The sequence below is a fragment of the Nyctereutes procyonoides genome, unplaced genomic scaffold (genome assembly GCF_905146905.1).
Source record: "Nyctereutes procyonoides isolate TBG_1078 unplaced genomic scaffold, NYPRO_anot_genome, whole genome shotgun sequence".
In the NCBI taxonomy this organism is placed as follows: Eukaryota; Metazoa; Chordata; class Mammalia; order Carnivora; family Canidae; genus Nyctereutes; species Nyctereutes procyonoides.
This window is the reverse complement of record NW_026575126.1, coordinates 55,747,342-55,767,832: the sequence shown is the minus strand read 5'-3', so window position 1 is coordinate 55,767,832 and position 20,491 is coordinate 55,747,342. Positions and strand designations below refer to the sequence as shown.

Genomic DNA, 20,491 nt, shown 5'->3' with positions numbered 1-20,491 from the left:
GAGACTCATACCTAGGTCTTTGCAAAAATAAAACCCCTTCTAGTGAAAGCCAAAGGCCCTAGAACAGAATGCTAGATAGCCTTTTATTAATCACCCTGGGTTAAAATGACATTTAAGATCATTTTGGGAAGAGGAGAAATGCTAACCACTCCTACCTTCAAGTTTTAGTAGCCAAAAAGAATCTGGGCTCTGAAAACTCACAAACACTTCCCCCCCCCCAATTGCCATTAGCAATTGTAGCAACTGGCCAAATGTTGCTCTCATTGAAGCTGAGAGTGACCCATGTGGGAGGTGCTCACTGTGTGGGCAGCTAATGGCCATGAGTAGCATGCCAGCTTCACCACCTCCACCTGGGACACGCCCTGCTCTGCAGGCCTGTTTCAGCAGGATCCCATCACCCACAGCACCAAGGGGTGGGAGTGCTGGGAACAGATGATTCTGTGTTCCACAGATAATGTTATAAGTGACCGTTAATAGATAAGACCATTAAGCACAGCATTTGGACACAATTCCTCCAGACATTCTGTTGTCAAAGTCTTAAGAGCTTAGAATCTGGAAGGATTGGGAAATTCTAAAGAATTAAAACCAGACAAAGAAAAAGAGAGCAGAAGGTATCAAAGACACAAGAGCTCTTTGTAGATGCTGGCTGGCTCACTTTGTCCCCAAGTTCATCTTAGAGCTCAAACGAATTCAAGACACGAGGCAGAGACATTAGACCTGTGTCAAGGGCAAAAACTTCTGGTAGTAGCTCTTGGTGACGTCAATCATCAGCTCCTGGGTACATTCTGGGAGCTCCCCTGAAAACAGTCCTGGAGAAAGAAAGACCTGGTCAACGAACTGGAGCCGAGGAAGGCCAGCAGTTTTAATTTCCATTTAAACCCCCATGAGGCCCTTTTCTTCACTCATGAGCATCTAAATGCTAGGTCTTCCAGCTTCAACACTAGCAGAATAATTTTACTGACCGTATCTTCAAGATGGAATTTTTGTGTGTGGGGGGAGACAAACAATAATACAAATCCTCGAATGGATAAATATCTTCCAGATAAAAGCAGTTAGTACATTATTGTATGATCTGAAGAGTTAAGGCATCTCTGACTACATGGGAGGTTGTTTCAGACAAAGATTGGTCCATCCCCTGGATTGTGGTGTGACACCTACAGGGCAAGCCAAGGTGAACACCCTTTGAGGTAAGAAACCGCTCTGTTGTTCATACAATGAAACTGAATCCAACCCCCAAACCTGCTACATATAGACAAATCGTGGATGGGAGTAGAACAGAAATATCCTATTGAAAGACAAAAAATTGTATTTAAAGATTTCTAGGAAAGAGGCACTCTTGTACACTATGGGTGGAAGCATGTATTTGTACAACCATTTTGAAGAGGAATTTTGGAAAATCTAGCAAAACTTTTAAAAGTTCACTCTGTAGCCTGAAGAATCAATTCTAAGAATTTACCCTCCAAATAACCTTGCCCAATTAAACAATATATGTACAAGAATATTAATGCAGCAAAGTTTCTAATAGTGAAAATCCAGATACAGCGTCTAATGACCCATTATACCAGGGAATTGATCCGTTACACTGTGGTGCTTTTATGCACTGAAAACCACATAACCATGAAAAGGAATTAGGGGAATCTCTACATACGACAAAAGATGCCCAAGATACACCATTAAGAACACAAGTTTCCAAACAAGAGAAAGTGTGAATCTGTTTATACAGGTTAAGCAGTTTTATATATCTGTGTTATATACACAAGTACATATATACACATATACAATACATACCTCTGCATTAATATGCATACAAAACAAACACAGACACTTGCATACATATATAGAGAGAATATAACAGGTAGGATAGAAAAAAAAGTCTAAAAAATACAAAATTCTCACAGACATCTACCTTTTACAAATGAGCAGCCCATGTTAGATTTACAAACATATGTTTAGCCTGTACAGTATTTAATCTTTTTTAAAAAGTTAGCAGCCAACCCTTAAAAATTCAGATATATCCCATAGAAATTCAGATTTTTAGCTCCTCATGAAATATCAGAAGTTCTTATAATGTTACACCTGTATTCTGGGACAGCCATGATAGGCTATTACTTCAATCACTTCTGACTCCTACAGGCAGTTTAGGCTTTTTAGTTTGTGACCCAGATTCTTCCTGGATGATTCGCCTTTCATTTTGTTCCACTACTCAATGTCACACAGTGGAGCCCTCCAAAACTGTGCTGGCTGTCCTACAGTCTTAGACTTCTTTATAAAAGATGTAAATTGCCAACAGCAGTATCTAGATGTTAGCATTTCCTTGTGAAAATACTGAAAACAAACATGGGAAGTCTCTTGTCACAATGCAGAAAGTACCAGACTCTAAATAAGGGTTTTAAGTGCTAGTCAAGGCTTTCCTATGAACCAGCTCTGATCCTGTAGACAGACAGTCCAATCTCTCAGTTTCCCCATCTACACAATGATCTCTGAGGTCTCAGGCAGTTTGAATCCTCCATCAGAACCTCCAAACACAGTGCTTATTTGGATTTAAAATATCAAGTAGTAGGGGCGCCTGGGTGGCTCAGTGGTTGAGTGCCTTCGGCTCACGTTGTGATCCCTTGTGATCCCGGGAACCTGGGGTCCTGGGATCAGGTCCCGCATCAGGCTCCCGGCAGGGAGCCTGCTTCTCCCTCTACCTATGTCTCTGCCTCTCTCTTTGTGTCTCTCATGAATAAAGAAGTAAAATCTTTTAAAAGAAAACACAAACACAAAACAAAACAAATACCAAGTGGTGTCTCCCGCCTCAGTCATCAATGCACAAAGACCACACCTGGTTCTAAGAACCGTGAATAAGTTAAAAGAGATTAAGGTATTTCTCTGGCAATTTACTTCTCATCTCAGATCAGATAACTGTCTGACAATCAACCTAAGACAAAGGGCTGGGGCTATTCTAATCTGCATTTGCTAAGAACAATGAGGCTTTTCCACAGTGGGAACCCAATATAGGGAGAATCACTAAGCAAGGCTCTCCTTCCTCCTCTGCAAATGCAGAGATGCATGGAAACAGCAGAACAGCCAATTTCCTCCCCAAAGATTCTAAGTAGATGATTTTGTACATCTTTGAAACCCAAAGTCAATGATCTGAGTGATGAGTTTTTTTAATTAGAAAAGCAACTAAACCACTCAGTTGGTGGCAGATCTCATCTACTGTCAAATCTCTTTCTACATAGCATCTTCCATCTGTGAATCTCTGGTGTGCCCTCTGTCCACACTGCATAAGTTCATCTATATAAAACCACATGGAGAAGAAAAGAGACTGCCTTGGGGTGGGATAGTGGACATGAGATTTTCTTCTTCCTTCTGATTTTCTGTTTTCCAAGTTTTCTAGGATATGCATGTATCACTTTTGTTTCCTCACGTGTTTGATCATTTGGAACACTGAGCTGATGAAGGCTTTACCTGATGGCATTCTGTGAGCCAAGATCGAGAGGGGATGTACTTGCTTCTCTTGGGTGTCCTAGAGCTATCATTAGTCTTAGACCACGGTTAACGTCAAATTTTCAGTTTGGGCATTTTTGGGCAATGTGGGAAATATAAGCTCAAATCTCCAACCAACATGAAGCCATTGTTAGAATCCTCTGGAGAGAAATGGAGACTTTTTCTTTTTCTACCCAGAACCCAGGCCAAGAGAGTCTTGTTTCTTTATACTTTTCCTGGGCTGGTGGTGGGTTTACTCTCTATCAGCTTTTTGTTGTGAGATCACACTTTAAGAGGATCTCTCTGTGGATACAAGGCTTTCTTTCTCATCCCTACAGGAGTATGAAACCCTAAACTACTCTAATTAGGAAGATACATAGACCTAACCATACTTATAGTGAGAGTTTATTTTCCTCTTTGTTTCTGACCCTTGAAATTTCCTTATGAACCCAATTATGCATTTGAAAAGATACTGGTTATATTTTAGATAGCATTTCTAGGTAATCTGTAGCAGGAGAATTTTTAAATTAGCTAGATCAATACATTGTAAGAGATAAAAATTGCGTATGTTTTTTTTGTGATGGAAAATGAGCTTTCATATTCAACAGCCAAGCTTACCTGGGCAGCCTGAGAAGACAGTGAATGGTGGCACCACAGTTTCTGGGGGTAATACTGTGTTATCAAGAATTTTGCAGCAGTCTTTCAACACACACCGGCGCCCCTGAAATTAAAATCTTGTCACTAGGAAATAGAGCAGGAAATGCTTGAATAAAAGTTGCCTGGTCTGCTGTATGGAATGCTATTTTATATTTTCTCTATCCATGCTATCATATAATAGATAAGGACAATGACAAGAGGTTTGGCCACAATTCCCTATTTTGGGTGGCACCTGACAAGCAGGAGGTAGGGATATGAATGTGCATGTGTATGTGTGCATTTGTGCATGAACTTGGAGAAGGGTTGAATGCTAGGGACAGTTCATGTTATCTTTGGCATTACAGATTCAAATTCAGTCTTCCAAGAGTAGTGCGATTTTCTGCTTGTCTTTTAAAATGCAGTAGACATTTATTATTATGCTTGTCTGACATCTGATCTCCTTTCTTCTGTAACAGAACCTGTATTGTTCTTGGAAACCACCCCTCTGCCCATCACAGTCCCCTAGGCTAACCCCAAGCCCCAAGCCTGGCCACAGCAACTGATGTGGGGAATGAGCCCAATCAGTCTGATGAATCCTATTGTCAAAGATTCTGCTGGTATTACTGGGAAAAGTAGCTCTTTCCAGTAGGATTTCTAGAGGATAGGACAGACATTTGGACCAGCTGTCTTGTTTCCATGAGGGAAAAACCTGCCTGAGAACCTTCCAAGGGAAAGTGGGAAAGAGGAGACTAATTCTCGTATCAATCGAACCCTTGGAGCCACTTGTGCATCAAATAAGAGTCTACTTTTTACTACTGGTTTGTATTAGCAAATATGCTCATTTTGAAGGTTTAAGCCAAGCCTTATGCTTGACTTATCCACTGCTGCCACTTTTCAATTCTGCCACCATTCACAGCATTTTGAGGGCAAGAAATAAGGTCTGGTAGATCCATCTGTCTCCTGGGTTAAGGGAAAGGACAGGCTTGTTTACAGATTAAAGTTGTGCCTCAGACTACCTGCTGGGTAAATGAAAGTTTGGGTTTTCGCTGACTGAATTTACATCACCAGAGCCTGTGAGTTCACTTGTGCTCTGGTCAAATGATCTGATAAAACATACTTGGCTAACAGGGATGCCTGGGTGGCTCAGCAGTTGAGCATCTGCCTTTGGCTCAGGGTGGGATCTTGGATCGAGTTCTGCATTGGGCTCCCTATGGGGATCCCGCTTCTCCCTCTACTGATGTCCCTGCCTCCGTGTCTCTCATGAATAAATAAATCTTTAAAACCATACTTGGATGACAATGTGGAATCCCTAACAACATCAAGACAAGGCTAACCTGTCCAGATTTCAGATTTTACCAAAGAATATGAAAAATAATTTGACTTGGTTGTATTAAAAATTTCCCCATTACTAAAAAATACCCAAATTGCATGTACTTCCAGGAATTTTCAGGTAGATTACCAAATGAATTTTTAGAAAGCTTATACCTCGAAGGTATGAATTTCTGAAGTGACTACTAAGCTGTCTGGCGAGGCGAATAATAGCCTTGGCAATCCTTGGCGCTCTCTGTAGCTTAGGAACAAATCACCACTGCAGCAATCCATTCATTCTTGGAAAGTTCTCTCCCATGAATTACCTGCTAGTGGCAATTCCAAAAATATAGCAGCTGGCCAGCTCCCCTGGTGACTCTCAAATTAACTCAAAGATAGCCTATGACACCTACGCTCCTATAATTCTGACTAAGCACATGGGCACTGAATGGAAAAAAGCTGAATGTGCTGCATGAGGCATGACACATTCACACAGAGGGAATCTGTAGATAAATGGCCCTGGAAAAGAAGAGCAGTGTGAATAAAACCTTCCGCCATGTACACAGTCTGGAGGCACCTGCTGTATCCACTAGTTAGCCATTCTGCCCACTCGGGCAAATGATGCGTAATCAGCTTTCAGAGCATTCTGGGCGAGCTGATCACTTAAATAGCAGCAAAAGTCAAAATGCTGGTACTTCTTAGGCATGAATGCATTGGCAATAGATAAAAAGATCAAAAGCTGAAAGTGCATCTTTGTTCTTTCCTGGAGGACTTTCCAAAGAGTCAAGAACTCCATGTTGCCAGTATCACAGCTACCTGTATCTCCTTACACAAGTCACTCAGCATCTCTCTGACTTAGTTTCCTTGTCTGTAAAACAAGACATAAAACCAAACTCGCATGGACACAATGAGGATTAGAGACAATAAATGTAAAGCTCACAGCACAGTAACAGTTCTTATGAAGAATGCCTGTGTGGCTTCTCCGGCAGGCATCTGAGCCACTCTGACACCTATACCTTCACACACCCAAACGGGAGTTAGACTACCAAATGAATGCTATCGGAAGGATCTGTGAGTCATGGGGACAGCTGGACTTTTAAAAGAGTTCCTGTGAGCTCTGAGATTCTAGAACTCTAAAAGAATCTTTCTCCTGAGATTGAGAATTTGTAAAAGGCTCACAAATAAGTACTGCCAATACCCAACAGTGACTATGTCTGAACTAATGTATCAAAAAGTGGCACAAAGGGGTGCCTGGGTGGCTCAGTCAGTTAAACATCTGCCTTGGGCTCAGGTCATGATCCCAAGATCTGGTATTGAACCCAGTATTGAGCTCCCTGCTGAGCAGGGAGTCTGCTTCTCCTGCTCCCTCTGCTATTACCCTGGCTGTGCTCTCTGGCTCTCTCTCTGTCAAATAAATAAATAAAATCTTAAAAAAAAAAAAAGTGGCACAAAAAGACCACAGGACAAGAAAACTAGAACTCCTTAAGCACTGGGAAGAGCATTTGGATTTTAATGGTTCAGACATTTTGCTCTGAGGCTAAAGGACAGGACTGACACACGAGGCTACTATGAGGATGTCATCACTTTGAAGAAAATGTCAAAAAAACAGCTATGGCTTAGAAAGCCAGCTTTTGTCACACAGAATGAGGGGATAGGATGGGTTTCACTGTTTTCCCCTTTCTTCAACATCATGCCAAACTAAAGACCCTCTGTCTCCAATACATATATATGGACTCCTGGAGGAGAATATCTGGCAAAACAACCACGTCATTTAATTCTGCCTAACAAGTCAGATTGGGATATTTTCCACAGCACTGTGGCTCTCCATTGCATGGTCCACCTTTGCTGTGCTCTTGTGGCTTACAGAATGTGACTGCATGGTTCCTCCAAGTATTTTGATACTTGAGTCTTTTCTAGAACAGAGAGCTCCCTCTGTATTACTGGGAACACCCATTTATTTTTATTTATTTATTTTAAGATTTTATTTATTCATGAGAGAGAGAGAGAGAGAGAGAGAGAGAGGCAGGCAGGCAGAGATACAGCCAGAGGGAGAAGCAGGCTCCATGCAGGGAGCCCGATGCGGGACTCGATCCAGGGACTCCAGGATCACTGATGCCCCGTGCTGAAGGCAGGCGCCAAACCGCTGAGCCACCCAGATGTCCTTGGAACACCCATTTAAAAACATAAAAAGGGGGATCCCTGGGTGGCTCAGTGGTTTAGCGCCTGCCTTTGGCCCAGGGCACGATCCTGGAGTCCCGGGATCAAGTCCCACGTCGGGCTCCCAGCATGGAGCCTGCTTCTCCCTCTGCTTGTGTCTCTGTGCCTCTCTCTCTCTCTCTCTCTCATAAGTAAGTAAGTAAGTAAATAACTAAATAAATAAATTCTTTTAAAAAATAATAATAAAAACATAAAAAAGTTCTTGGCTTGTCTTAGAAGCTAGAATTTGGGTCCAAATTTAAAATATAGGCAACATTTTCCCTAATCTTTGAGACAGTTCAGCTCTGGTCATTAACACTCTCATCCAGGATATTCTCAGAAATCCAAATGAAATCAAGCTCTTCATCTATGAAATACTAAGAAATTCAACTTTGTAACACCTTGGCCATATGAAACAAGTAGGTGCCAAGGCTCCTGTGGACCAGGGTCCTATAGGTTTCACTGAAAAAGGGCCCACTTGTACCCTGCATGCCCATCACCCTGAACTCCTTGCAGTTCCCCTAATGTCATGCCCCAGGTCTCTGCTAGACTGTACAATCCTGGAGATAAAGCAATAGGTAGGCCACAGGGTGGGCATGCTATCCATACTGCCTGGGTTAGAATCCCAGCTCTACCATTCATTGCCCTGTCAAATCCCCTAATTTCTAAGGTTTTCAGGCTTGTTGCCTGAAGACAGGGGTAATAATAGTAACTACCACCCTTGGATAATTATGAGGGTCAAATGAAATAATCAAAGGCAAAATCTAACATCATATAGAAGAGGTTAGAAAAAGTTTAGCCAAAAAAGAAAAAAGAAAAGGTTTAGCCATGATTATTAATGCCCAGAAAACTCCAAATCCAAACTCTAATTCCAGTAGACCAGAAACTACTTCTACCCTGCTTGGTCACAGGAGAGGCCTACTGATGTAAGGGACGGGACCTGGAAGGGCAGTGAGGCTAGACACCATACTCACAATCACACAGTTCTTGCCAACGTGAACATAAGAGCCAATCTGAGCTGCGTTGACCACACAATCTTCCTCAATAAAAACATGGTCCCCGATATGTAAAGGAAAGAATGCAACACTAGAGAAGGAAAAGAAGATGAACAACAAAAATGTCAGTATGATGTGCTTTTGATCAAGGTTTATATAAAACTGCAAATCATACTCTCAACTTCAACATCTTGTCTCAATAAGACTGCTCCTAGGGTGCCTGGGTGGCTCAGTCGGCTAAATGTCTTCCTTCAGCTCAGGTCACGATCCCAGGGCTCCCTGCTCAGTGGGAATTCTTCTTGTCCCTCTCCCTCTGCCCCTCCTCCTGCTCATCTGTCTTCTCTAAGGAATAAATAAACCCCCCCTTTTTTTTTTTAAGATTTTATTTATTTATTCATGAGAGACACAGATAGAGAGAGGCAGAGACATAGGCAGAGGGAGAAGCAGGCTCCCTGCAGGGAGCCTGATGCGGGACTCGATCCCAGGACTTTGGGATCACGCCCTGAGCCAAAGGCAGACGCTCAACCACTGAGCCTCTCAGGTGTCCCTAAAAAAAATCTTTTTTTTTTTTCCCCTAAAAAAAAAATCTTTAAAGAAAAAAAGTGTGGAGGCACCTGGGTGGCTCAGACAGTTAGCATCTGCCTTTGGCTCAGGTCATGGTCTCAGAGTCCGGGGATCGAGTCCCGAGTTGGGCTCCCTGCTTAGTGGGGAGTCTGCTTGTCCCTCTCCCTCTGCCCCTAACCCCGCTTGTGCTCCCTCTCTCAAATAAATATAGATAATCTTTTAAAAAAAAATAACATTTAGATCAAGACTTGAAGGATGAGTAGGAGTCAATAGGCTTTCTCCAGATTTTTGACATCATTCCCATTCTCCATGATTCCTCAATGTCACTCACAGTTGTTCTCTGGTCACACTACCAACTTTAGTACCTTAGGATGGAAAATATTTGGACTGGAACTAAAATGAAGTAGCTGTATGCTCGCTGGCTTTTTCTAGTCCTGTATTCCAGTCTGTCAAGAATATTTTGTCAGAGACGATGCTTGTCCTCCCTGGACCTATAGTTTATTTAAATCTTCCTTAATCCATTTGTATTTTTGATCGAGGACCCTTGTATGACAATGAATTCCTTGATCTTACCACAGTCTATAGCAACACTGTTAGCTTTTGAATTTTAAATTAAAACTTCCAGGGCGGCCCCAGTGGCACAGCGGTTTAGCGCCGCCTTCAGCCCAGGGCATGATCCTGGAGACGCGGAATCGAGCCCCACGTCGGGCTCCCTGCACGGAGCCTACTTCCTCTCTGCCTATGTCTCTGCCTCTCTCTCTGCCCCTCTCTCTCTCTCATGAATAAATAAAATCTTTAAAATAAATAAATTAATTAGTTAAAACTTCCAAACTTGGTATTACTATCTGGTTTCATTATCTATTATCTGATTTTGGTATTGAGATATGTGGGGTGGGGGATGGGGGAATCCATACTCATTTGCTATTCATGCATTGCTATTTACACTTTTGTATTCCTATATTTCTCATGTGGACTATTCCTATTTACACATCCTACTGTTCACCAACAAACCCCCTATTTATTCTTGGTGCTTTTCTGAGACCATATCCAGCCCAATAATGCTGCCAACAAAAGGGGGAATCAACAACTCTAGCAGAGTACCTGTCACAGTATGGAACCACAAAAGGCCACCACAAGGTTTTCTAGTTTCCTCCCAATAGCCTTCTGAGCTAATGAGCAAATGTTTTCACGTGAATGATTTACACTGACTCCCTGCCCTCATTCCTGTATGTAATGGAAAGCCTGGAGTCTGGCCTCATTCTGAGACATGAGCAATGATTCCTGCACACACTACTCCTACATATTATGGTCTGAGTTGGTTGCTCTCTTCTCTGTTCCTCCCTAACCATGTTTATGGCCCTGTGACAGGAGTTTCACTTTATATGGTGGCTATCACATTTTATAGTAACCATTTATGTATGTAAATATTTCTATCACTAGGTTTTTGATAACTTTGAGGCAGGAATGCAATTTCACCTATCTTTACTTACCCATCTTAGAATCTAGTGACTGATATAAAGAAAGCAATCAATGCTTGCTCAATTACTCAATGAAATGCAGATGGTGCCATAGGTAGGAGCCAGGAGGGAAAAGAGGGAGAGAGGCCAAATAAACCCCACCGAAAACCAAGAAACAAAAAAACCAACCCTCCAAAACCCAGTATATCAGGCATAGTGGACAGTTTTCCTGCCATGTCCATGTCCTTTCTTAGACAATCTTTACTCCCACCAAGAGAAGAGTGGGTCTGACTTACCCCTGCCCTCTGGGTCAAAATTGTTTAAGACAAAGTGTGGGCACTTAACTCCTGCTGAACCAATCAGATGCCCTCTGCCAAAAGTCTGGAAATAAGACTTAAAATGTTTGGCTGGTATCTGCTTAGCCTAAAGAGAACTGACACGAATAAGGGAGGCAGCACAGTTGGCTCCATGAGAAAAAGGGAAAGATGAAACCAGTGTGAAAGAGAGGAGAAGGAAGCAGAAATGCAGAGACAAGGACTGATAAGAAATAATATCATCTCGGTAGAAGAGAGATAGAATAGTTGTCTTGATTCTGGCTGTCCAGTTACATGTTCTAGTCCCTTGTGAGGCCTGGCCCTTTTCCTACCCTTATATTCCATTAAATATGCCCGTGTCTCTTCATCAGAACCCCCTCTGCCTTTGCCAACTTAAGTAGATTCTGTTTCTGGCCACCAACTAACAGCTAGGCCAAGACCACCAGAGTTGTGTTCATTACAGTGAATTCTTCCTCAGTGACCCAAACCACAGCACAGACCTGCTCCTTACACCACAGCTCAACAGGTGGAACACAACACCCATAGGAGCATCTCACCCAAGCCTGAAACAAAGTAATTAACTTACATACCCTTTGCTGAATTTCTTGAATGGTGGCCTTATGACACTCCGACTTTTCACAACACAATGGCGTCCAACCCTTACATTTGCGAGATCCCCTCGGATAATACAGTCATTCATCACGATGGTCTATAAAATAAAGCACATTTAAAAAAACTACCAACATAGCCTAAAACAACTAAAAAGAGTTGGTAAGAAGACACTGATTGAAGTTATGCTATGATCTACTGAGTCATACGTGCTGTCAAAAGGGTAACTTTTAAGGTAAAGAGAATTGCTTCATAACAGTGATTCAGTTGAAGATATTCCCAGCATATCACGAGCTTTGCCCTTAATATCTCATCAATAGGACTCATTGAACAAACAGACCTTTATTGAGAATGCCTATAGTAGACCTAGTTTACTCACCTCCTCAGATTTACTTAGTTCCACCTGCCCCTATGCCTTGGCTGCTTGCTCAGTGATTCTCAGTGAGAATTCAGGCTGCTCCTACCTTTGTCCAATCTCCCAACGCTCCTATCTCCAACCTCATGCTCCCAGAGTTAGGCCTATTCAGCTTCTGGTTTCTCCCAAATTCTGACTCAAGTGAAGTGCTACAATGCAGGGTATGATATCCAGCTGCCCAAAGACTGCCTAGATGGGCTGCAGGGTGAATAACAGAACTGAGTAGTTTGGGGGAATTGATGCCCTGTGCCTCGTAAAGAGTAGGCATTCTGGAAATGTCTTTTGAATAAATGAATAAATGCGGTTTTAAAAAAAGTGCATATGGCTGGGGTTACAGCTAGGAAAGTAAGCTGGGACCAGGCTTTCTGAGGCATTATGTATGCTGAATACAGAAGCTTAGGCTTTTTCCCCAGAGGATATAAGGACTCAATGAAAGTTTTTAAGCAGAGGTATAATACACTGAATCTTTATATTTATTTTTTTTTAAAGATTTTATTTATTTGACAGAGAGAGTGAGTGTGTGTGCATAAGCAGGTGGAGTAGCAGGCAGAGGAAGAGAGAGAAGAGGCTCCCCGCTGAGCAGAGAGCCCGATGCAGGACTTGATCCTAGGACCCTGGGATCACAACCTGAGCCAAAGGCAAACACTTAACCATTTGAGCCACTCAGGTGACCCTAAATCTTCATTTTAGAACTATTACTCTGAAAGCAGTCTAGAGTCTGAATGGACGGGTCAGGTCAGACTGGAGGGAAAGTGACCCTTTAGATGATGACAGTGGATCCGAGTAAAACAAGGGAATGGGTCCTCTCTAAGCCAACAGCTGTACATGAGGAAAAGAGAAATATGAGGTATGGGAATCTGATCAAGCCTCCAGATCTATTAATTAAGAGGGAGGAGAGGGACAGAGAGACCACATTCAACAACTGTGTAAATAGAACTGGCCAAATTCAGGGGCACTTGGGTGGCTCTGTCAGTTGGGGAGTAGAGAGCCTGCTTCTCTCTCTCTCTCTGCCTCCTGCTCCTCCAGCTTGTGCTCTCTCACGCTCTCTGTCAGATAAATAAATAAATCTTTTTTTAAAAATGGCCAAATTCAAAATTTGAAAATTCTTGGTTGGCTCAGTGGTAGAGCATCTGCCTTTGGCTCAGGTTGTGATCCTGGAGTCTTAGGAACAAGTCCCACATCGGGCTTCCCACGGGGAGTCTGCTTCTCCCTCTGCCTATATCTCCCTCTGCCTCTGTGTCTCTCATGAATTAAAAAAGAAAAAAAGACTTCAAAATTTGTAAATTCTACAGAATGAGCCAGTTTCTTCAACATGTAAGTGGCATGGGGAGAAAAATGGGCTAGGGGAAGAGAACTGTTACAGATTTAAAGGGTCCTGAGAGATACATCAACCAGACACAATGTGTACTTGACTTTGTTTGGATCCTGATTTGAATAAACCAACTGTAAAAAGGCATATTAAGATACTAGAAAAACTGAACATGGACTGAGGATTAGATGATATTAGGAAATTGCTGGCTTCTTAAAAAATATATCATAAAGGTACTCTTTTAAACCTTTAAATTTTAGTGATACATATTAAAGTATTTATGAATGAAATAATACAGTGTTTGCAATTTACTTTAAAATACCCTAGCTCACCTGGGTGGCTCAGTGGTTGAGTGTCTGCTGTTGGCTCAGGGCATGATCCCAGGGTCCAGGATGGAGTCCCCCATCGGGCTCTTTGCGAAAAGTCTGCTTTTCTGTATGTGTCTCTGCCCCTCTCTCTCTGTGTCTCTCATAAATAAATAAATAAAACCTTAAAAAAGGGAAGCCTGGGTGGGTGGCTCAAAGGTTTAGCGCCACCTTGAGCCCAGGGCCTGATTTTGGAGACCCGGGATCGAGTCCCACGTCAGGCTCCCTGCATGGAGCCTGCTTCTCCCTCTGCCTGTGTCTCTGCCTCTCTCTCTCTCTCTCTCTCTCTCTGTTTCTCATGAATGAATAAAATCTTAAAAAAAAAATCTTAAAAAAAATAAATAAATAGGGACACCTGGGTGGCTCAGTGGTTGAGTGTCTGCCTTCGCCTCAGGGCGTGGACCTAGAGTCCTGGGATCAAGTCCCACATTGGGCTCCCTGCATGGAGCCTGCTTCTCCCTCTGCCTGTGTCTCTCATGAATAAATAAATAAAATATTTTTTAAAATAATACAAATTTAAAAATAAATAAAATAAAATAAATAAAATATCCCAGCTCCCTACCCTCCCCATGGTCAAAATAGGTATGGGTTTGCAAGGCAGGTACACAGATGAAACAAGAATGTCAGAATATTGCTAATTGCAGAAGGCAGAGAATGAGTATATGGAGATTTGTTATATGTTCTTTCTACTTTGATACGTATCTTAAAAGTTCCATAATAATACTGCTCATCTATAAAAAGTAATGAATTATTAACCCACTAATATACACAACAACATGAATAAATCTCAAAAACATTATGCTGAGTGAAAGAAGCCTGACAACAAACAGTACCTGATTCCCATTATAGGCAACTCTAGAAAATGCAAAACTAATCTCTATTAGTTTTATAACAGTGGTTATCTGGGGCCAAGGGTAATAGGAGGACTGACTATAGAGGGGTTCAAGAAAATGAGGGTGATGGAAAAATTTTATATCTTAATTGTGGTAGTGACTGCATTGAAGTAAACATCAGCCAAAACTTGTCAAACTGCAGGCCGCCTGGGTGGCTTAGTCAGTTAAGCATCTGCCTTCTGCTTGGGTCATGGTCCCAGGGTCCTGGGATTGAGCCCTGCATAGGGCTCCCTGGTCGGTGGGAATCACCGAGACAAGCACTTGCTTGTCTCTCTCCCTCTGCCACTCCCCCTGCTTGTGCTCTTTCTCTTACTCTCTGTCAAATGAATAAATAAAATATTTAAAAAACAAAACAAAACCTGTCAAACTGCAAACTTTAAATGGGTACACTTTATTGTATGTAAATTACATCTCAATAAAGACAACTTTTTAAATGTTCCAGTATAGGGGCTCCTGGATGGCTTAGTTGGTTAAGTGTCTGCCTTTGGTTCTGATCATAGTCAGAGAGTCATGGGATCTAGGACCGCATCGGGCTCCCTGCTCAGCGGTAAGTCTGCTTATCCCTCTCCCTCCAGCCCTCTCTCCACCTCATGCTCTCTCTTGCCACACATTCTGTCTCTCTCAAATAAATAAATAAAATCTTAAAAAAAAAGTTCCACGATAAAATGTTAAAAATGGGGAAAAGAGGAAGAGAATCAATATGATCTATTCATTGTTTAGATGTTGGGGAAAGAGAGTCTAGAGGGAGAGTCTATAATAGCATGAGTGATCCTGGGGATTGGATGACAAATTCAATTTTGAAATGCTGAGTTTGAGGTATCTATGGGATGATCAATAAGCAGTTGTAAATGAAGGTGTGGGACCCAGGACAGAAGATTAGGCTAGAGAGGTAGATGAGGAATGTCTTGAATACAGGTGAATTTAGATATGTCACTAGCCTGCACACCAGGCTAAAATTACTAAATTAGTAAAAAAGAGAAATTACTAAAAAAGTGGGCTCATACCTAGAAGAGTTTACCAATCTCACCTACATGTTTGGTCTATAACACCTCTACCAGTAAAGACACACTTTCTCATCAGCTGCTGAGTATAAAAGACTGTAAGTTCCTCTTGGTTTCTAAAAATGTTCTTAAGGACGCCTGGGTGGCTCAGCGGTTGAGCATCTGCTTTCAGCCCAGGGCGTGATCCTGGAGTCCCAGGAGCAAGTCCCACATCGGGCTCCCTGCGTGGAGCCTGCTTCTCCCTCTGCCTGTGACTCTGCCTCTCTCTGTCTCTCATGAATAAATAAATAAAATCTTAAAAAAAAAAAAAAGGTCTTCTTCGGGGCGCCTAGGTAGCTCAGTCAGTTGAGCATCTGCCTTTGGCTCAGGTCACGATACCAGGGTCCTGAAATTGAGTCTCCTCCTCCCTCTCCTTCTGCCTGCTTTTGCTCCCTCTCTCTCTCTCTGTGTCAAATAAATAAAACCTAAGTAAGTAAATAAATAAATAAATGTATTCAAGTTTAAAGAGATCTCTGTTTCTAGTATGTACTCTTTTTTTCTTTTTAAAGATTTTATTTATTTATTCTTATTTATTTATTCATTTATTTATTTATTTATTCATTCATTCTTGAGAGACACAGAGAGCAAGGCAGAGACAAGGGCAGAGGGAGAGGCAGGCTCCCCTTTGGGAACCTGATTTGAGACTCAATCCCAGGACCCCGGGATCATGACCTGAGCCAAAGGCAGCTGCTCAACCACTGAGCCACCCAGGTGCCCCTCTAGCATGTACTTTCATCTGAAATCCTTCATTTACTTTAATCATTGTTTTCAATTTATGTTTCCATCTACAATCAGAGAAAATGACTTCCTTTTCTTTGGATGGAAGCAGAATACCAAGAGTACTGAGTACTTGGTAATGGTTGTTTTTGTTTTACTGTGCTTTAAACAAAAAAAAGCAATCTTAATCTGAGAATAAAGACAATCCACAGAAGTCCCTCAGGCAGTCTAAATCTCACTCCCATTTGAAGAAGCAAACACAAAAAAACATAAGAAGTAAAGGATATCACAGGAAGTCAAAGAGATTTAGCACAAGGGATTCAAATCCTGGCTTCCTACCTTATAATGAGTGGACCTGAAGATGGGAAGTCAGATTCAAAAGAGAGGCAGCAGGATGTTAAAATGAGATCAAGTGTACATAACGATCTCGCAGGGAAGGAAATGGTACTAAAGCAGAGTTTACTGAACTCAACAAAGGATGAGGCAAAGGTGGCAAGTCTAAGAACTGCACCTAGAAACTGGTTTTGTTTGTCTCATGCAGCCTGTTTCATCACTTAAATTTAGTGCTATTATTTCAATAGTAGGACATTTTGCATTACAAAAAATCCAGGGGCACCTGGGTGGCTCATTCTGTTAATCGACTGCCTTTGGCTCAGGTCATGATCTCAGTCAGGCTCCTTGATCAGCAGGGAATCTGCTTCTCCCTCTCCCTCTGCTCCTGCTCCCTCTCTCATTCACGCTCTCTCTTTAAAATTAAAAATAAAAACCCTAGATTTCCAGTTTCTTCTGAGAAGATCAGAAGCTCTGAGAAAACATGAGCCTAGACTCCCACATGGCAACAATCAGTCTGAGTTTAGCTAGGACATCACCAGGCCCCACCACTCTCTATTGTTGGCATCCAGTCTTCCTTACTTATTTGATCCCTGCCTATCCCTGCAACACTGTGACACCCAATATAAGGATTTAGAAAAATAGAAATCTCACAGTTCTGAAAGGGACAAAATAAAAAACTGGGAACAAAATAACCAATAAGAGAGAGGATAAACGGAACTATACACAGGAGGGAAAATACACAAACCACAGTGAATCTTAGAAACAGAACTGAGGACAATTCTACTTTAGTAGGTGTGATAGGTGTTTCCTACTATGATTATTATAACAAGTGAGTGTAAAAAAAAAAGTAGGAAACGAAGTCAAGTAAAGCTAAACTATATATGTATATAGTTTACAGGAATATAAACCACGTATATATGTATTAGTTTACACCCTATAACATGGATGAACCTTGAAAACATTAAGCTAAGTGAAATAAGCAAGACAAAAAAGGACAAATATTACCTATGTAGAATAGGCAAATTCATGGAGATAGGAAGTGGACTGAAGTTATTAGTGACTAAGTGGGGAGCAGCAGAGATAGGAACAGGGAGTTATTCCTTAAATGAGTACAAAGCTTCTGTCTGGGTGATGCAAGTTTTAGAAATAGACAGTAATGATGGCTACATGATGGTTTAAATAGGATTTTTTTAAGTAGGCTCCACGTCCAGCATGGACGGGGCTTGGACTCACAACCCTGAGATTAAGATCTGAGCTGAGATCAAGAGTTGGATGCTCAATCAACTGAACCACCCAGGCACCCCAGATATAAATATAATTAATGGCAATGGATTGTGCACTTAAAAACAAAGTGGCAAATTTTATCACATATGTTTTATCACAATTTAAAAAACAAATCTTCCCTGTAAAATCACAGAAAATGTTTTGAAATTACCTAAGGGATTTCTAAAACAACCTTCACACATTTGCTAACGAGTCAGATTGGGTTAACTGAATTTTCTAGTTCTGTGCAGAAACAGTGTGTCTATAATTACTAATTATACCTAATCACTGAACTATGTTTATACTCATCTCTTTGGTATTTCAACTTATTCAGACTACAAATTCTCAGCCTTCCATGTTCCATTTTGCAAATCTGTTTCATAGCCTAGTGTCATTCCCAATTCTCAATTTTAAGAGTTTCAGCTAATACCGAATCATTATTACTAAACAGTTAATTATATTACTGTACTTTATAGCTTCTACACTAAAATATTTTGTTGCCCATTTATGTTTGTGTCTAGTAGTTTAGGGCACATTACAATACTTTAAAATAACTTCAGGGATCCCTGGGTAGCGCAGCGGTTTAGCGCCTGCCTTTGGCCCAGGGCGCGATCCTGGAGACCCAGGATCGAATCCCACGTCGGGCTCCCGGTGCATGGAGTCTGCTTCTCCCTCTGCCTATGTCTCTGCCTCTCTCTCTCTCTGTGACTATCATAAATAAATAAAAATTAAAAAAATAAAATAAAATAAAATGACTTCAGTTCTGGGTGCCATTGTATGTCATTCCTGGAATCATGGTAAAAAGGTCTCTTGTTGCCTCCTTTTTTCTTTTTCTTTTTTTTTTAAGGTTTATTTATTTATTTATTTGTGATAGACATAGAGAGAGAGAGAGAGAGGCAGAGACACAGGAAGAGGGAGAAGCAGGCTCCATGCTGGGAGCATGGGACGTGGGACTTGATCCTGGGACTCCAGGATCATGCCCTGGGCCAAAGGCAGGCGCCAAACCACTGAGCCACCCAGGGATCCCTTGTTGCCACCTTTTATTGAATCTTTGTGTTCAATAAAATTTGGAGTGGGCCGCCTGGTGGCTCAATGGTTGAGCGTCTGCTTTAGCTCAGGGCGTGATCCCAGGGTCCTGGGATCGAGTCCTGCATCCAGCTCCTCCCACAGGGAGCCTGCTTCTCCCTCTGCTTGTGTCTCTGCCTCTGAATCTGTGTCTCTCATAAAAAAATAAAATCTTTTTTAAAAAATAATTTAGAGAATGAAAAAAAAAGGGAATTCTTAAATGTACAGCAATAAATGGGAGTCGTGACAACATATGATCTGCCCGGCTAATGTGATGATTAGTGGAAAGAAAGCAGAGGTAGGCATCTTGGAACTGGCTTCTGCCCTTACCTTGCCATTGAGAACAATGTTCTGACTTCCGCACAACACCGACTGGCGACTAACTTTGTTTCCAGATGCCTGAAAGCAAAGAGCAGAAAATGGGGCTGGGCAAGCTGAGTGGGTTCTGGGCTAAGAGGTCTCCATCAAGAGAGCAGCTATTGGAGAAAAAAGGACTTTTTTGGGGTGGGGTGGAGTCTTCCATGGAATGAATCCCGGATAATCAAACCAAAGATGGATTAGGAAACCATGGATCCCAGGAAGGCATCCAGGATTTGAATGTGGTAGGTGTAGAGCCTAATAACATCAGAGACGGGGATTCCAGTCTCAGTTCTACATTTCTATCCCTAAATCCAGGATAATGCCTTTACCCATATCGGAGTTGAGAGAATTCACAGCAACACTTTGTGAGCCCTCACCATACTTCAAGCAATTTACACACATTATACATTGACTACATATATAACATATATTATATGTTATATAGTATATATTAATATACATTCACTATATATTATATAATATATAACTATATATTATGTAATATAGTTATATTATATATTGTATATTAATAAATATTATATATTATGTTGACAATAAAGAACCTAACCGTCTTCTATCACATAGTAATAAAAAATTTTTTTAACTTTTTAAAAAACACATTAGTCTAAAAAACCCCGAAACCCGGAGTTATTATTGATATTACTGATATTGTTGATATTAGGGTGGATGAGACTTCTCCTGCTTTCTGGAAGGCATTTGATCTTTAGGAAATCAGGAATACATTATTTTTTAAAAAAAACCTACAACTGGCCATGCAAGGCATTAATAACGAAGGTGGGCCATTCACTAAGCGGCCCCAGGTAATGTCCGACTAAACGCCAAAGGGGCCCAGGGTGGGGCAGGGGCAGAATGGGGACCTCAGCCTCGGGAAAGGGAGGGCAGATGAGGGCACGCGCACCGTCTCGATGTACTCGGACTTGTTGTAAAGCAGCTCGCCCAACTCCATGGCCGCCGACTCTTCTCCGCAGCTCCCGCTCCTGTCAGGGAGCCTGTCAGCCGGTCAGTCGGGGATGGGATGAGGGCTACTTCCGGCCGCTCCTCCACTTCCGGTCTCGGCGTCCTCCGCGCTCATCCGCAGCTCGGCCCTCCGCTAGGCCGCCCCGCTCCATGACTCGGCCGTCGCGGGCTGCGCGTGCGCAGACGGAGCGGCGGATGCAATT

General features: G+C 41.9%; 1 protein-coding gene across 1 annotated transcript; it reads right to left on the bottom strand.

Moving 5' to 3' along the window:
• Positions 1 to 55: 55 nt before the first annotated feature.
• Positions 56 to 20,373, bottom strand: DCTN5 (dynactin subunit 5). The gene is made up of 6 exons (XM_055340822.1): positions 20,230 to 20,373; positions 19,281 to 19,349; positions 11,532 to 11,650; positions 8,586 to 8,697; positions 4,090 to 4,192; positions 56 to 809 (listed from the first exon to the last, which is right to left on the bottom strand). The coding sequence occupies exons 1-6, from the start codon at positions 20,275 to 20,277 to the stop codon at positions 712 to 714; spliced, it is 549 nt and encodes a 182-aa protein (XP_055196797.1). The 5' UTR covers positions 20,278 to 20,373; the 3' UTR covers positions 56 to 711.
• Positions 20,374 to 20,491: the final 118 nt, after the last annotated feature.

Excerpts from the sequence above, each read along its gene's own strand:
- DCTN5 (XM_055340822.1), bottom strand. The coding sequence starts at position 20,277 with ATGGAGTTGGGCGAGCTGCTTTACAACAAGTCCGAGTACATCGAGACG. Across the intron at positions 11,651-19,280 it reads ACATTGTTCTCAATGGCAAG|ACCATCGTGATGAATGACTG; the intron begins GTAAGGGCAGAA and ends TTTATTTTATAG. Across the intron at positions 8,698-11,531 it reads TTCAAGAAATTCAGCAAAGG|TGTTGCATTCTTTCCTTTAC; the intron begins GTATGTAAGTTA and ends TTCCTTCTCTAG.